This window comes from Leopardus geoffroyi, chromosome C1 (genome assembly GCF_018350155.1).
Source record: "Leopardus geoffroyi isolate Oge1 chromosome C1, O.geoffroyi_Oge1_pat1.0, whole genome shotgun sequence".
In the NCBI taxonomy this organism is placed as follows: Eukaryota; Metazoa; Chordata; class Mammalia; order Carnivora; family Felidae; genus Leopardus; species Leopardus geoffroyi.
This window is the reverse complement of record NC_059328.1, coordinates 104,074,143-104,090,036: the sequence shown is the minus strand read 5'-3', so window position 1 is coordinate 104,090,036 and position 15,894 is coordinate 104,074,143. Positions and strand designations below refer to the sequence as shown.

At 39.4% G+C, this 15,894-nt stretch overlaps 2 protein-coding genes across 10 annotated transcripts in view; one reads left to right on the top strand and one right to left on the bottom strand.

Annotated features, from left to right (window-relative positions):
* PDZK1 (PDZ domain containing 1) overlaps window positions 1-14,265 on the top strand; it is a 59,967-nt gene extending 45,702 nt beyond the window's left edge. For 5 of the 7 annotated variants that reach the window (XM_045478908.1, XM_045478907.1, XM_045478906.1 and 2 more), the window contains 3 exons: window positions 1,913-2,161; window positions 11,869-12,159; window positions 13,470-14,265. In XM_045478908.1, the coding sequence (XP_045334864.1) occupies window positions 1,913-2,161; window positions 11,869-12,159; window positions 13,470-13,523 (594 nt within the window). In that variant the 3' untranslated portion in view covers window positions 13,524-14,265. The remainder of the gene's footprint in view (window positions 1-1,912; window positions 2,162-11,868; window positions 12,160-13,469) is intronic. The other 2 variants (XM_045478903.1, XM_045478910.1) reach the window with 2 other exon arrangements.
* A 224-nt stretch (window positions 14,266-14,489) lies between these two features.
* Window positions 14,490-15,894, bottom strand: part of GPR89A (G protein-coupled receptor 89A) — a 79,115-nt gene continuing 77,710 nt past the window's right edge. For all 3 annotated transcript variants that reach the window (XM_045478912.1, XM_045478911.1, XM_045478913.1), the window contains 2 exons: window positions 15,269-15,334; window positions 14,490-15,131 (listed from right to left, as the gene is read on the bottom strand). In XM_045478912.1, the coding sequence (XP_045334868.1) occupies window positions 14,925-15,131; window positions 15,269-15,334 (273 nt within the window). In that variant the 3' untranslated portion in view covers window positions 14,490-14,924. The remainder of the gene's footprint in view (window positions 15,132-15,268; window positions 15,335-15,894) is intronic.

The following is a 15,894-nucleotide window of genomic DNA, read 5'->3' as shown; positions in this document are numbered from 1 at the left end:
CGCTTTGGTTTTCTTTTTCAACATCACTTTGACTATTCAGGGTCTTTTGTGGTTCCGTACAAATTTTAGGATTGTTTGTTCTGGCTTTGAGAAGAATGCTGGTGTAATTTTGATTGTGATTGCACTGAATGTGTAGATTGTTTGGGTAGTATTGACATTTTAACAATATTCTTCCAATCCATGAGCATGGAATGTTTTTCCATTCTTTGTGTGTTCTTCAATTTTCTTCATAAGTTTTCTATAGTTTTCAGCATGTGGATCTTTCACATCTTTGGTTAGGTTTATTTCTAGGTTTTTTATGGTTCTTCGTACAATTGTAAATGGGATCGACTTCTTGATTTCTCTTTATGTTGCTTCATTGTTGGTATATAGAAATGCAACCAACTTCTGTACACTGATTTTGTATCCTGCAACTTTGCTGAATTCATGCATCAGTTCTAGCAGCCTTTTTGGTGGAGTCTTGCAGGTTTTTCATGTAGAGTATCATGTCATCTGCGAAAAGTGAAAGTTTGACTTCTTCTTTGTCAATTTTGATGCCATTTATTTCATTTTGTTGTCTGATTGCTGATGCTAGGACTTCCAACACTATGTTAAACAACAGTGGTGACAGTGGACATCCCTGTCATGTTCCTGATCTCAGGGGGAAAGCTCTCAGGTTTTCCCCATTGAGGATGATATTAGCTGTGGGCTTTTCGTATATGGCTTTTATGTTGTTAAGGTATGTTCTTTCTATCCCGACTTTCTTGAGGGTTTTTATTAGGAAAGGATGCTGTATTTTGTCAAATGCTTTTTCTGCATCTGTTGACAAGATCATATGGTTCTTATCCTTTCCTTTATTAATGTGATGTATCATATTGGTTGATTTGCAAATATTGAACCAGCCCTGCAGCCCAGAAATGAATCCCACTTGATCACGGTGAATAATTCTTTTTATATGCTGTTGAATTCAATTTACTAGTATCTTGTTGATAATTTTTGCATCTGTGTTTGTCAGGGATATTGGCCTGTAATTCTCCTTTTTTGTGGGATCTCTGTCTAGTTTGGGAATCAAAGTAATGCTGGTTTAACTTTCCATATTTTAAAGACAGAAAGAAATGTGGAACATTTGCAAGTATATAACTGAAAGGTCTGAAATGTAGTTGAATTGGGTAACTATGAGGTTCTTGGCTATTCTTGTTTAGAAAGGAAGATGTGGTCTTGTGGTTAGTCAGAGAATTGATAACCAGAGGACCCCAATCTAATTTTAGCCAGGCTGCTGAACAGCACAATTTGGGGCAGAGCACACATTGTACTCACTTTCAGTTGCCTGATTTTGTACTCATTGCCTAATAAAAGTCCTGGACACTCATGGGCAGCAATTTAACTGCTGGTCCAGGATCTTGCCATACTCAAATCTACCTTTTTGATTCTCTCAATTAAAACCCACAGTCTAAGCTGTTAATTCTATTTAAAAAACCAGTCATATGTTTCCTGTTCTATGTCTCTTTTGTATTCAAGACCATCACACTCTTCTTCACATGGATGGTCTGGGAGTTGAGATGGATTAGAAGTATTTAAAGATGAGTTTGGCATAACAGAAGTTTCAACTAATGGTTACAACAATAAATAATAAAAACGAGTATAACAAATTAGTACGTGTACTTCAGATGGTGATAACAGCTTTTATTTTATGTATATGCGTATTTGGTTACATGTTTATACACATTACTCATGACCAAGCTCAATATTTCTTTATATCTTTTCTGGTTAGGGTGGTAGAGAAATTTTACTGCCCCCAATCAGATGTATCTGCAAGAGCTGTGGACCATGTATGACACCTTGTAAATTAAGCCAGCACATTTAATAAAATATAACTACTCATACTTACAATTCATGGGTTTTTTTTTTTTTCCCTTTCCTTTCCTTTCCAAAGGCTCACTTTTCTCCATTTCTCTACTATCAAAGCCAAGAACTGCCTAATGGTTCTGTCAAGGAGGCTCTGGCTCCCGCTCCGGCTCCCGCTCCGGCTCCTGCTCCCGCTCCTGTGGAGGTTTCAAGTCCAGATACTACAGAGGAAGTAGGAGATCATAAACCTAAACTCTGCAGGCTGGTTAAAGGTGAAAATGGCTATGGCTTTCACTTAAACACCATTCAGGGTCGGCCAGGCTCGTTCGTCAAAGAGGTATGGTAATCTGGTTCTAGCAGCCCAATGAACACGCCACAGTTAGGAGAGTCCTAGTCTCTCCCACTCATTGATGGCTTAGGTTACATTGAAGGCCTACATTGATGGTCTCACTTGGGTTTAAATAAATGCTTCCATGGTCCCGTACCCTTTAAGGTAGTGACAAGTACATCCTAAGCTCACATTTTTTATTTTTCTTAAACATCTAATTGTCTTTAGGTACTTTCAAGTCAAATAGAGTGAATCGACATGACTGTAGTTGACAGTCACTACCAAGTCTGACTGGGAGTGATACTTGTTTACTCCTGTGCGTTTGGCGTAATGCCCCAGCCTATAGGGAGTGACAGCGAGACTATCCCCATAGCTTTCAAGTTGGGAATGAAGAAGGGGAACCTATGAAATCTAATTAATGCTCCAACTCAGAAGACCTACAATATGGTACTCAACCACTGTAATGCTACTTATTTTCTTCTGATGATCTTCATGATTTTTTAAAAATTGAAGTATAGTTGACATACAATGTTCTATTAATTTCAGGTGTACAATGTAGCATTTTCACAATTATATGCATTGTGAATTCTCATCATTGGTGAGTGTAGTTACCACTGTCACCATACGGTTATTAAATATTATTGACTATATTCCCTAAGCTGTACTTTTAATTCCTGTGATTTACTTATTTTACAACTGGAAGCTTGTACTTCTTAATCCCCTTTGCCTATTTTGCCCGTATCCCTCCCCCATCTGCCTCTGCTTTGGCAACCACCAATTTTTTCTCTAGATTTGAATGTTTGTTTTGTTTCTTGGATTCTACATAGAAGTGAAATAATAAGGCCGATTTCTGTCTGCCTTTGGTCCATCCATGTTGTTGTGAATGGCAAGATTCCATTCTTTGTTATGGCTGAGTAATATTCCATTGTGGACCCCTCCCTCCCCCCATCTTCGTTATCCTTTCATCTATTGGTGGACACTTAGGTGGCTTCCATATCTTCGCTATTGTAAATAATGCTGCTGTAAACAAAGGGGTGCATAGATAGTTTCAAATTGGTGTTTTTGTTTTCTTTGGGTAAATACTGAGAAGTGAAATTGCTGGATCTTATGGTATTTCTATTTTCAATTTTTTGAGGAATCTCCATACTGTTTTCCATAGTGGCTGCACCAATTTACATTCCCACCCACAGTGCACAGGGGTTCGTTCCCTTTTCTCCACATCCTTGCTGATACTTGTCATTTCTTATCTTTTTGATACTAGCTTTTCTGATAGGTGTGAGGTGACATCTCATTGTGGTTTTGATTTGCACTTTCCTGATTAATAATGGTGAGCATCTTTTTATGTGTCTCTTGGCATGTGTATGTGTTTGGAAAAATGCCTATTCAGGTCTTCTGCGCATTTCTTTTTTTTATTTTTTATGAAAAAAATTTTTTTTAACGTTTATTTATTTTTGACAGAGAGAGACAGAGCATGAGCGGGGGAGGGGCAGAGAGAGAGGGAGACACAGAATCTGAAGCAGGCTCCGACGCAGGACTTGAACTCACAGACCACGAGATCATGATCTGAGCCGAAGTTGGACGCTCAACCGACTGAGCCACCCAGACGCCCATTCTGTGCATTTCTTAATTGGATTATTTGTTGTTGTATAAGTTCTTTATATATTTTGGATATTAACCCGTCATTGGATGTATCTTCTCCATTCAGCAAGTTGCCCTTTCGTTTTGTTGATGCTTTACTCTGCAAAACCTTTTTATTTATTTATTTATTTATTTATTTATTTATTTTTCAACGTTTATTTATTTTTGGGACAGAGAGAGACAGAGCATGAACGGGGGAGGGGCAGAGAGAGAGGGAGACACAGAATCGGAAACAGGCTCCAGGCTCTGAGCCATCATGCCAGAGCCTGACGCGGGGCTTGAACTCACGGACCGTGAGATCGTGACCTGGCTGAAGTCGGACGCTTAACCGACTGCGCCACCCAGGCGCCCCTACAAAACCTTTTTAGTTTGATGTAGTCTGAGTGGTTTCTTTTTGCTTTTTTCCCCTTGTCTGAGGAGACAGATCTACAAAAATGTTGCTAAGGTTGATGCCGAAGTAATTACTGCCTGTGTTTTCTTCTAGGAGTCTTATGATTTCAGGTCTCCCATTTAGGTCTTTAATCCATTTTGAGCTTATTTTTGTGTATGGTATGAGGAAGTGGTCCAGTTTCTCCAGCACCATTTATCGAAGAGACCGTCTTTTCCCCACTGTATATTCTTCCCTCCTTTGTTGTAGGTTAATTGACCATATAAGCGTGGGTTTATTTCTGGGCTCTCTGTTCTGTTCGTTGATCTATGTGTCTGTTTTTGTGCCAGTACTACACTGCTTTGATTACTGTAGCTTTGAGGATACCTTAAAATCTGGGATTGTGAGACCCCCAGCTTTGTTCTTCTTAAGATTGTTTACCTATTTGGGATCTTTGTGGTTCCACACAAATTTAGAATCTTTTGTTCTAGTTTGGAGAAAACCACTATTGGAATTTTGATAGGGATTGTATGGGATCTGTAGATTGCTTTGGGTATTATGAACATTTTAATGCTATTCTCCCAATCTATAAGCATGGAATGTCTTCCCATTTAAGTGTGCCATCTCCACTTTCATCAATGTCTTACAGTTTTCAGAGTACAGGTCTTTTACAACTCTTTCTTAACTTCCTTGGTTAAATTTATTCCTATGTATTTTATTCTCTTTGATGGAATTGTAAATGGGATTGTTTTCTAAATTTCTCTTTCTGCTACTTTGTTATTAGTGTATAGGAACACAACAGATTTTTGTATATTGATGTTTTCACTTTTGCAACTTCATTGAATTCATTTACTCTAATAGTTTTTGGTGGAGTCTTTAGGGTTTTCTACATATAGTCTCATGTCATCTGCAAATAGTGACAGATTTACTTTTTCCTTGCCAATTTGGATGTCTTTTATTTCTTTTCCTTTTCCAATTTTTGCAGCTAGAACGTCCAGTACAATGTCAAATAAAGGTGGCAAGAGTGGACATCCTTGTCTTCCTCCTGATCTTAGTGGAAAAGCTTTCAGCTTTTCACCGACTACGTTAACCGAGGGTTTGTCATATAGGGTCTTAATTATGTTGAGGTATGTTCCCTCTAAGTCCACTTTGTTAAGTTTTTATCATGCTGAATTTTGTCAAATATTTTTTCTGCATCTATTGAGCTGGTCATTAGATTTTTAACTCTCATTTTGTTAATGTGGTGTATCACATTGATTTGTGGATATTGAACCATTCTTGCATCCTTGGAATAAATCCCACTTGATTGTGGTTAATGATCCTTTTAGTGTGTTGTAGAATTTGGCCAGTTAATATTTTGAGGATTTTTGCATCTATGTTCATCAGGAATATTGGTGTGTAATTTTGTGTATGTGTGTGGTGTGTTTGTCAGGTTTTGGTATCAGGGTAATGCTGGCCTTGTAGAATGAATTTGGAAGCTTTCCTTCCTCTTTGCTTCTTTGGAATACTTTGAGAAGGATAGGTATTAATTCTTCTGGAAATGTTTGGTGGACTTCACCTGTGAAGCCATCTTATCCTGGACTTTTGTTTGTTGAGAGTTTATGATTCCTGATTTTGTTACCTGTAATCAGTCTGCTCAGATTTTCTATTTTTTCCTGACTCAGTCTTAGACGATTCTGTTTCTAGAAATTTATCTATTTCTTCTAGGTTGTCCAATTTATTTATTTTTATTGAAGTATAGTTGACACATGTTCTATTAGGTGTACAACATAGTGATTCAACAACTCTAAATGTTATGCTGTGCTCAACCACAAGTAGAACTACCATCTATCCCTGTACAACACTATTACAATATCATTGACCGTAGTCCTGCTGTAACTTGTTCTGTTACTTGTTCATTCTATAATTGGAATCCTGTATCTCCTACTCTCCTTCACCCATTCTGTCCATCACCCCAATCCCTTCCCCTTTGGCAACCATCAATTTATTCCCTATTTATGGATTGATTTCTGCTTTTTTTTTTTTTTGTTTTTTTTTTTTTAGATCCTACATATAAGTGAAACTATATGGTATTTGTTTTCTCTTATTTTACGTCTAGGTCCATCCATGTTGTCTCAAATGGCAGATTTCATTTTTTTTTTTTTTTTTTTAACGGCTGAGTAATGGACACTTAGGTTGTTTCTATATTTTGGTTATTGTAGATGATGGTGCTATAAACATAGGGGTGCATGTATCTTTTCAAATTAGTGTTTCCAGTTTCTTTGGGTAAAATACCTAGTAGTGGAATTATTGGAACCTATGGTATTTCTATTTTATTTTTTAAAAAATTTTTATTTATTAATATTTAATTTATATCCAAGTTAGCTTATAGTGCAACAATGATTTCAGGGGTAGATTCCTTAATGCCCCTTTTAGCCCATCCCCCATTTAGCCCATCCCCCCTCCTACAACCCCTCCAGTAACCCTCTGTTTATTCTCCATATTTAAGAGTCTCTTATGTTTTGTCTCCCTCTCTTTTTTTATATTATTTTTGCTTTCCTTCCCTTGTGTTCATCTGTTCTGTGTCTTAAAGTCCTCATATGAGTGATGATATTTCTATTTTCAATTTTTTGAAGAACCTCCATACTATTTTCCATAGTGGCTGCACCAGTTTACAGTCTCACCAACAATGCATGAGTGTTCCTTTTTCTTCACATCCTTGCCAACACTTGTTATCTCTTGTTGTTTTGATGTTAACCATTCTGACAGGTGTGAGGATATCTCATTGTGGTTTTAATTTGTGATTCCCTGATCATCAGTGGTGTTGAGTATCTTTTCATGTGCCTGTCAGTTATATACATGTCTTTGGAAAAATGTCTATTTAGGGCCTCTGCCCAATTCTTAATCAACTTATTTGTGCTGGTGTTATCATTTGCAAATATCTTCTCTCATTTAGTAGGTTGCTCTTTCATTTTATTGATGCTTTCTCTGCTGTGTAAATTTGTTTTATTTTGGTGTAGTCCCAGTAATTTAGTTTTGCTTTTATTTCTCTTGCCTGAGAGCATATATCTAGAAAAATGTTGCTAAGGCCAATGTCAAAGGCATTACTGCTTACATTTTCTTCTAGGATTTTTATGGTTTCAGGTTTCTCATTTAGGTCTTTAATTCATTTTGAGTTTATTTTTGTGTATGGTGTGAGAAAGTGGTCCAGTTTCATTGTTTTGCATGTAGCTGTCCAGTTTTCACAGCCCCATTCATTGAAGAGGCTGTCTTTTCTCCACTGTATATTCTTGCCTCCTTTGTTGTAGATTAATTGACCAAATAAGCATGGGATCATTTCTCGCCTCTCTATTCTGTTCTATTGATCTATGTGTCTATTGTTTGTGCCAGTACAACACTGTTTTGATTACTGTAGCTTTGTACTATATCTTAAAAAAAATTTTTTTTTAATGTTTGTTTATTTTTGAGAGAGGGAAAGAGTGTGAGCAGGGGAGAGGCAGAGAGAGGGAGACACAGAATCTGCAGCAGGCTCCAGGCTCTTAGCTGTCAGCACAGAGCCCGACACAGGGCTTGAACCCACGAATAGTGATAGTTTCTTTGGTGGAGTCTGTAGGGTTTTCTATGTATAGTATGTCATCTGCAAATAATAATTTTACTTTTGCCTTATCAATTTGGATGCGTTGATTTCTTTTTCTTGTCTGATTCTTGTGCCTAGGTTTTCCAGTGTTGTGTTGGATAAAAGTGGCAAGAGGGAAGGTTGTCCCATTTATTGGCTTCTAAGTTTTCATAATAGTCTCTTATAATCCTTTGTATTTCTATGCTGTTGCTGGTAAGTTCTTTCATTTCTCATTTTGAGTCCTTTCTTGATGAGTCTGCCTAAAGGTACACAATTTTATTTATATTTCAGAGAAGTAGGTCTTGATTTCATTGAGCTTTTCTATTTTTGTCATCTCTATTTCCACTCAGATCTTTATTTCCTTCCTTCTACTAACTTTGGGTTTTGGTCCTTTTCTAGCTTTTTCAGGTAGAAGGCTAAATTGAGAATTTTCTTATTTCTTAGGGCAGTATCTCTATAAGCTTCTTAGCACTGCTTTTACTACATCCCGAAGACTTTGAATTGTGTCTTTATTTTCTTTTTTTTTTTAATTTTTTTTTTTTAACATTTTATTTATTTTTGAGACAGGGAGAGACAGAGCATGAACAGGGGAGGGGCAGAGAGAGAGGGAGACACAGAATCTGAAACAGGCTCCAGGCTCTGAGCTGTCAGCACAGAGCCTCACGCGGGGCTTGAATTCACGGACCACGAGATCATGACCTGAGCCGAAGTCGGCCGCTTAACCGACTGAGCCACCCAGGTGCCCTGTCTTTTTTTTTTTTTTTTTTTTTAATTTTTTTTCAACGTTTTTATTTATTTTTGGGACAGAGAGAGACAGAGCATGAACGGGGGAGGGGCAGAGAGAGAGGGAGACACAGAATCGGAAACAGGCTCCAGGCTCTGAGCCATCAGCCCAGAGCCCGACGCAGGGCTCGAACTCACGGACCGCGAGATCGTGACCTGGCTGAAGTCGGACGCTTAACCGACTGCGCCACCCAGGCGCCCCATGTCTTTATTTTCATTTGTCTCCATGTTTTTGTTTTTTTTCCCCCTTCTTGATTTCTTGGTTGACCCATTCATTGTTTAGTAGCTACATGGAGTAGCAAACTCCATATTGGTGTTCTTTTTAGATTTTTTTTTGTGATTTCTAGTTTCATACTGTTGTGGTTGGAAAAGATGTAGGATATGATTTTAATCTTAAATTTATTGAGACTTGTCTTGTGGCCTAACATGCGATCCTGGGGAATGTTCAATATATACTTGAAAAGAATGTGTATTTAGCAGTTTTTGGATGGAATGTTCTGTATATACCTGTTAAGTCTGTCTGGTCTAATGTGTTGTTCAAAGCCCGCATTTTCTTATTGATTTCTGTCTGGATGATATATCCACTGATCTAAGTGGAGTGTTATAAATCACCTACTGTGAAATATCATAGATATTTATAATTGTTACATGTTGGATTGTTCCTTTTATCATTATGTAGTGCCTTTCTTTATCTCTAGCTATAGTCTGTTTTAAAGTCTATTTTATTGGGGTTCCTGGGTGGCTCAGTTGGTTAAGTGTCCAACTTCAGCTCAGGTCATGATCTCATGGTTTGTGGTTTTGAGCCCCATGTTGGGCTCAGTGCTGACAGCTCAGAGCCTGGAGCCTACTTTGGATTCTGTGTCTCCTTCTCTCTCTGCCTCTTTCAAAAGTCAATCAACATTAAAAATTAAAAAAAAAAAAAAAAACTTATTAAAAAAAGTCTATTTTATCTAATGTAAGTATTGCTACCCTGGCTTCTCCCCCAACCCCCTGCTTCATTTGCATGGTATATGTTTTCTAGCCCTTCACTTTCAGCCTGTGTCTTTAGGCCTGAAGTGAGTCTCCTAGAGGCAGCATATAGATGGGTCTTGTTTTTATATCCCTTCAGTTACCCTCTTTCGATTGGAGCATTTACACCATTTACATTTAAAGTAATAATTGATAGGCATGTAACTACTGACATTTTGTTACTTGTTTTCTGGCTATTTTTGTAGTTCTTCTGTTTCTTTCTTTTGTTCTCTTCCCTTGTGATTGATGACTTTTGTGTTATGCTCGGATACCTTTCTAATTTTTTGTGTATCAATTATAGTTTTTGGTTTATGGTTACCATGAAGTTCCTACATAACATCCTAAATATATAGCAGTGTGTATTAAGTTGATGGTCACTTAAATTCAAGTATATTCTAAAAGCACATGTTTATTCCTTCCTCTCCACATTTAACGCATGTCTTATTTTACACATCTTTTTATTTTGTAAATTCCTTATTTTTTTTTTAAAGATATGATTGATTTTACTACTTTTGTGTTTCAACTTTCATATTAGGTTTATAAGTGACTGATTATCACCTTTACTATAGGTTTGCTTTTATTGGTGAAATTTTTTCCTTTCATAATTTTCTTCTAGTTATGGCCTTTTCTGCTTAGAGAAGGTCCTTCAACATTTCTTACAAGGCTAATTTAAGGGTTGTGATTTCCTTAACTTTTGTATGGGAAACTCTTTCCCCTTCAATTCTGAAAATAATCTTGGTTGGTAGAACATTCTTGCATGTAGGTTTTTTCCTTTGAGCCCTTTACAGGCCCGAGGGAGAGTGGCATCTAGCTCAAAGTTTCTACTGAAAAATCAGTTGAGAGCCTCATGGCATTTCCCTTGTATGTAGCTAGCTGCCTTTAAGATTCTCTATCTTTAATCTTTGAGATTTAAATTATTATGGGTCTTGGTGTTCCTCCTTGGGTTCATCTTGTTTGGGGCTCTCCTGGACCTGAGTGTCTCCCCAGGTTTTAGGGAGGTTTTCGGCTATTATTTCTTCAAATAGGCTCTCTGTCCCTTTCTGACAGGAATGACATGAGTGTTACTATGCTTGAGATTTTTCCCGGAGATTCCTTAACCTAAACTCAATTACATTTTTTTCTTTTTGTTGCTCAGTTTGGGTGCTTTCCACATTACCTGTCTTTGCAGATCACTTACCTGATTCTTCTGTATCATCTGTTGATTCCCTCTGGTGTATTTTTTCCAGTTATTTTAAGAAAAAACCAATCAGAGTTAAAGAGATAGAAAATATATTCTGTAAGTTCTGAGTTCATCCACTCAGCAGGTTGATTGCTCATCTCCCTTTTGTTCAGTTCTTTTAAGTTTTGTCTTCTTTCCATTTGGAGCATATTTTTTGTTCTCCTTTTGTTTGACTTTTGGTGTTTGTTTCTATGAATTAGGCAAAACAGCCACCTCTCTCTGTCTTAAAGGAGTGGCCTTGTGTAGAAATGTCCCCAGTGCAGACTGTGTGCCTGGTGGCTTTGGTTGGAGCCAGCATCGGTGGCATGGCTGAAGCAGGCCTGGGCTGGGGGTGGGGGATGGTATTTTGGGGTGCTTTGTGCCCTGGCAGCACAGCTGGAGCTGTAGCAGGCAAAGGCTGAGGGTGTCCTGGTGGGTGCCATCCTGGGGCTGCCTTGCGCTGGTGTGGGCTAAGGTCCAAGGGCTTGCCGAGGTGGCAGGATGGCTAGAGTGCCTGGCCCTGGGCCCGTCTGCCTGCACTATCAAGGTGGAGACGGAATGTAAACAGTGGTACCTGCCAGTAGCTGTGACGCTGGAGTTCAGCAGTTTCCCTCCCATTTGGTGGATGCTCTAGGGTTAGTGAGTTGGTTCCCTTCAGTCAGTCTAGCTGCTCTTTAAACTGCTTTTTTGCTGCGCCCCAGTCTGTGTGCAGACCCCTCCGTGCTCTGTCGCTCGTGCAGCGCGGTTTTCATCATGACCGTGTCTCCATGTCTCCTGCCGTTCCTTATGTGGTCTCTCTGTCCTTTGTTGTGCAGATACTGTTCAATCAGCCCTCAGTTCTTTAGGAAGAATTGCTCTGTATGTAGGTGTAGATTTGGTGTCCGTGAGGGGGGGTGAGTTCAGATTCTTGTGCTATCATCTTGGACCCCTCCAATGGTATTCATTTGAGTATGGAAGTTGAAGCTTTGAGAAGCAGAAAAGCATTAGAGCGCCTTTCTTCTGTACCTCAAGGAGAAATAACATGGTTAAGAAGAAATTCTCAAAGCCCTCTCTCCTCTGAAGGGAAGCCAATCTAACATTCCCTTATCTGTGCCTGGAAGTAATAATTCAGAACCTCTTTTTCACAGGTACAGAAGGGCAGCCCTGCCGAACTGGCAGGGCTGGAGGACGAGGATATCATCATCGAAGTGAATGGAGGGAAGGTGCTGGAAGAACCCTATGAGAAAGTGGTGGACAGAATCCAGAATAGTGGGAAGAATGTCACACTCTTAGTCTGTGGAAAGAAGGCCTATGATTATTTCCAGGCTAAGAAAATCCCTATCGTTTCCTCTATGGCTGATCCACTGGATGCCCCCCCTGATTCCAAAGAAGGAACATTGGCAGAACCAGAGCACGACTCACACGTGGCAAAAGAACGAGTGAGTGGTGATAGGTTTCTCTCAGTGATCTAACCTATCAGAGTATGATAGAGTCTTTCATAGGTACACCTCAGGTCTATGTTTGCCACAGATTTCCTAGAATACTAGAAAATTACAATGTAAAGATAAATCATTTTGGTGGAGAAGAAGTGGTATGAGGACAAGTTTCTTTTTCATAGCATGGAGTTGACAGTAACTGTCCAGAGAAGGTAAGTTTATCAAAATTATAATGGAACCACCAGAAGAACCTGAATCAGACTAGCTATGTACAAATTCTGGTTCTGTCACTTAACGTCCTTGGGCAAATGGATTTATTCTCTCTTTGCCTCATTATCCCCACCTGTAAAACAAGGAGGATTTGTAGGACTCTTATTAGGATTATATTATCTAAGACTACTAAAGCACTTCAAACAGGGCCTGGTTAATGGTAAGCATGAAAATGAACTGTGGTGTTTAGGGACATGTTGTTTTTAAGATCATTGGCGGTGTATTATTGCTAGGGAGGAATAAGCATTACTCTGTATTTGGATTAAATTCCTTGATAAGTCTTTTGCATCATTCTTCTTTCTATTACCTTTAATTCTACTCTATTTACAATTAATTATTGGTAATATAAATTAAATGCTATTTGTTAATGAATACCCACTTAGTCTGGAGGGCTATAATAAAAGACCATACACTGGGGGGCTTATAAACAACAGATTTATTTCTTACAGTTCTGAAGGCTGGCAAATCCAAGATCAGGGCACTGACAGCTTTCGGGTCCGGAGAAGGCCCTCTTCCAGGCTGCAAACTGCCAACTGCTTGCTATGTCCTCACATGGTAGAAGGGGATAGGGAGCTCTGGGGGTGGGGGGTGGGGGCTCTCTTATAAGACATTAAACCCAACCACAAGGGCTCTGCCCTCATGACTTAATCACCGCCCAAAGGTCCTACCTCCTAATATCATCACCTGACCACAGGATTAGTATTTCAATAGACGAATTTTGGAGACATACAGTCAGACCACAGCACACATAATAGCCACTGACCTTGCATTCATGACTGCTTCACGAAGAAAGCATTCTAGTTGTCTTTAAAAAATTCAGTGATAGCTCTATAGCAAGTCAATTATAGGACTGTGCTAGCTTTATAGAAAAGATATATAGACATTAAGAAATTTGTTAGTGTCAAACAGCAAGCTGGAAACAAAGCCAAATGTAAAATCCAGATTACCTGGCTTCTAGTGAGGGACTCTACTCCCTGCCTCAAGTCATGCAACTGCTGACATTCATACTCGCACTTACAGATCTTTTGTTCTCTTTTGCACAGGCGCACAGTACAGCCTCACATTCTTCTTCCAATTCTGAAGACACAGAGATGTGATGAGAGCAAATAATGGCTTTGGCTGACAGCTGTTTCTGGGCGTTCAGTAAGAATCCTTTCCCAAGGAATGAGCTGCCACCCATTTACTGTCTCTGTTAGAGAAGAGCTCCTCTGGGAACCAGTTCATCACGTGTGACTGTTGTCTTCTGTTGTCATTTGCCTTGGGGGCAGATACCGAAGTAGATGGCTTATTTATGGTCAGCTTAAGGCAGGAACCAGATTCTTTTCAAGTGATCTCTTTCAAGCTTCAACTTAACGACATTTCTTTGTATGATGCTATCTCTTAATTCTATAGGCTCCTTGAGCACCAAAGATGATTCACAAATCTGTACACGTGAGAGCTCATTATAGTATCTGAGCAGATAAGCCTATTAAAATTATGGTTTTGTAAGAATGTTGTGGTTGCTAAAACAGATGCCATTAAGAATGCCTTTAGAGTCTTCCTTGTTAGCTGATCAAACCTTAATAGTGCTTTTGTTTTTGGTAAACTTGCTTTTATGCTTTAACTTTCATTTTGCCTCTGGAAGTCCCAGCACAATAAAATTCAGGATTTCCTTAAATTGCATTTCTGAATATTCTATAAACTTTCCAACATTTTCCTTTCACAGATGGAGAAAAGTAGGGTCTACAATAGGAAAACTTATTCCAGTTAACAGTTATTCATTGTTTTACCCCACAGCATGAGGGGGCAGATGGAAAGAAAAAAAAAAAACTGAGACATCATCACCAACGTGAATGCACAGTAATTCACTCTCAAATACGGACTTAAAAAGAAATCAATAAAGATGATATACCTGACCTCTCTCGGTAGAATCTATTTCAGTAGCACACCATTCCATCCCTGGACAAGAACAGATAACCTGTTGGTAATTTTTATGGGGTGGGGGTTGGCTGGGGGATGCCAACTCACGTTAGATCACACAAGCACACTACCAAGTTATCCTTGATAAAATGAAGCTAAGGCCAAAGGGTTCCAATCTGATTTTAATGATTGTCAATCTTAAGGGAAAGCCAGAACCTCCTCCGTGTGAGCCTTGACAGAGATCCTGTGTGTTTGGCCCAGCTACCTCAGACTTCCCCTTACCCTAGGGCTCCAGTGTATTCTCCCAGACTAGTTTCTTGGCTCTTTTCCACCCCTCTTCCGCCATGCTGCATCAGCCTCAAACCCTTGTGGGATGCGCTCCGCTGAGGGCTAGCTTGAGTTTACTTCACGCTCATGTTCTAGCTAATGCTACATGATCACAGTATCAGCTGAGGAGGAAGGCATAAGCTGGAGGTAGAATCTGCTACCTCAGTGTTTTGATTGTTTAAAAAATATTAGGCCCTGGTCCCCTCCATTGTTTTCTCTTATATCCAAATTCTGACGCTACTGGCCTGTAGCAGTCTATAACAGGCATGAGTTCAAGGTGCCATATGCTTCTCTGGTGCCTGTTTGTGAGCCAAATAGAGGAACAGTATGCTGGAGAGAGCACTGACCAGGAAGATCACATCAAACCAACGGTGATAGAAGTTGAACTGTAGCTCCCCCAGGACTTCGGTGATTATGGTACGATATTCTAGAGGCATGCTCATTCGAATCAGCAGCACAGAGGAGACAAAGTACATGCCCTAGAAGTTAAACAAATTAATCCAGAGGTCACTTTGAGTGTGGTCAGGGACCAAAGGGAATTGTTAAAATATTCAGAAGTACAAAACACTTCTGGTATTTTACAGTTGTAACCAAAAAGATAGTTCGTGAAACTTACCATTATCTGTGCTAACAGCAGGACAATGACGTTGGAGGACTTACTGCTAGAGATGGCATAAAAGAACTGTCAAGAAAGGGAGGAGAATTTATGCGGTACTGCTAGACACTTGTGTCAAGAACATTAAGTAGCATAATTAAAAATGTCTTTTCCGGGGCACCTGGGTGACTCAGTCGGTTAAGTGTCCGACTTTAGCTCAGGTCTTGATCTCATAGTTCATGGGTCTGAGCCCCGCGTCGGGCTCTGTGCTGACAGCTTGGAGCCTGGAGCCTGCTTCGGATTCTGTGTCTCCCTCTCTCTCTGCCCCTCCCCTGCTCATGCTCATCCTCTGTCTCTCGAAAATGAATAAACGTTAAAAAAATAAAGTCTCTTCCATGCAGCAATCCCATAGGGAACGACTGATACAGTTAACGCCATGAAGAGAAACAGACCGCTTGCTATGTTGTGCTCAGAGGGATATTTGGGGGCTTTAAGAATTACGTTATGACATGAAGGGATTCCAATCTGTATCAAGTTTGTCAGAAACTAGGTGAAACATATGACTTTCATATCATTATGAAATATTAGAACAGATTACTCCAGGCCACTCCAAGCTCTTATAATTATTACTAGGCTCCTGAGCTCTT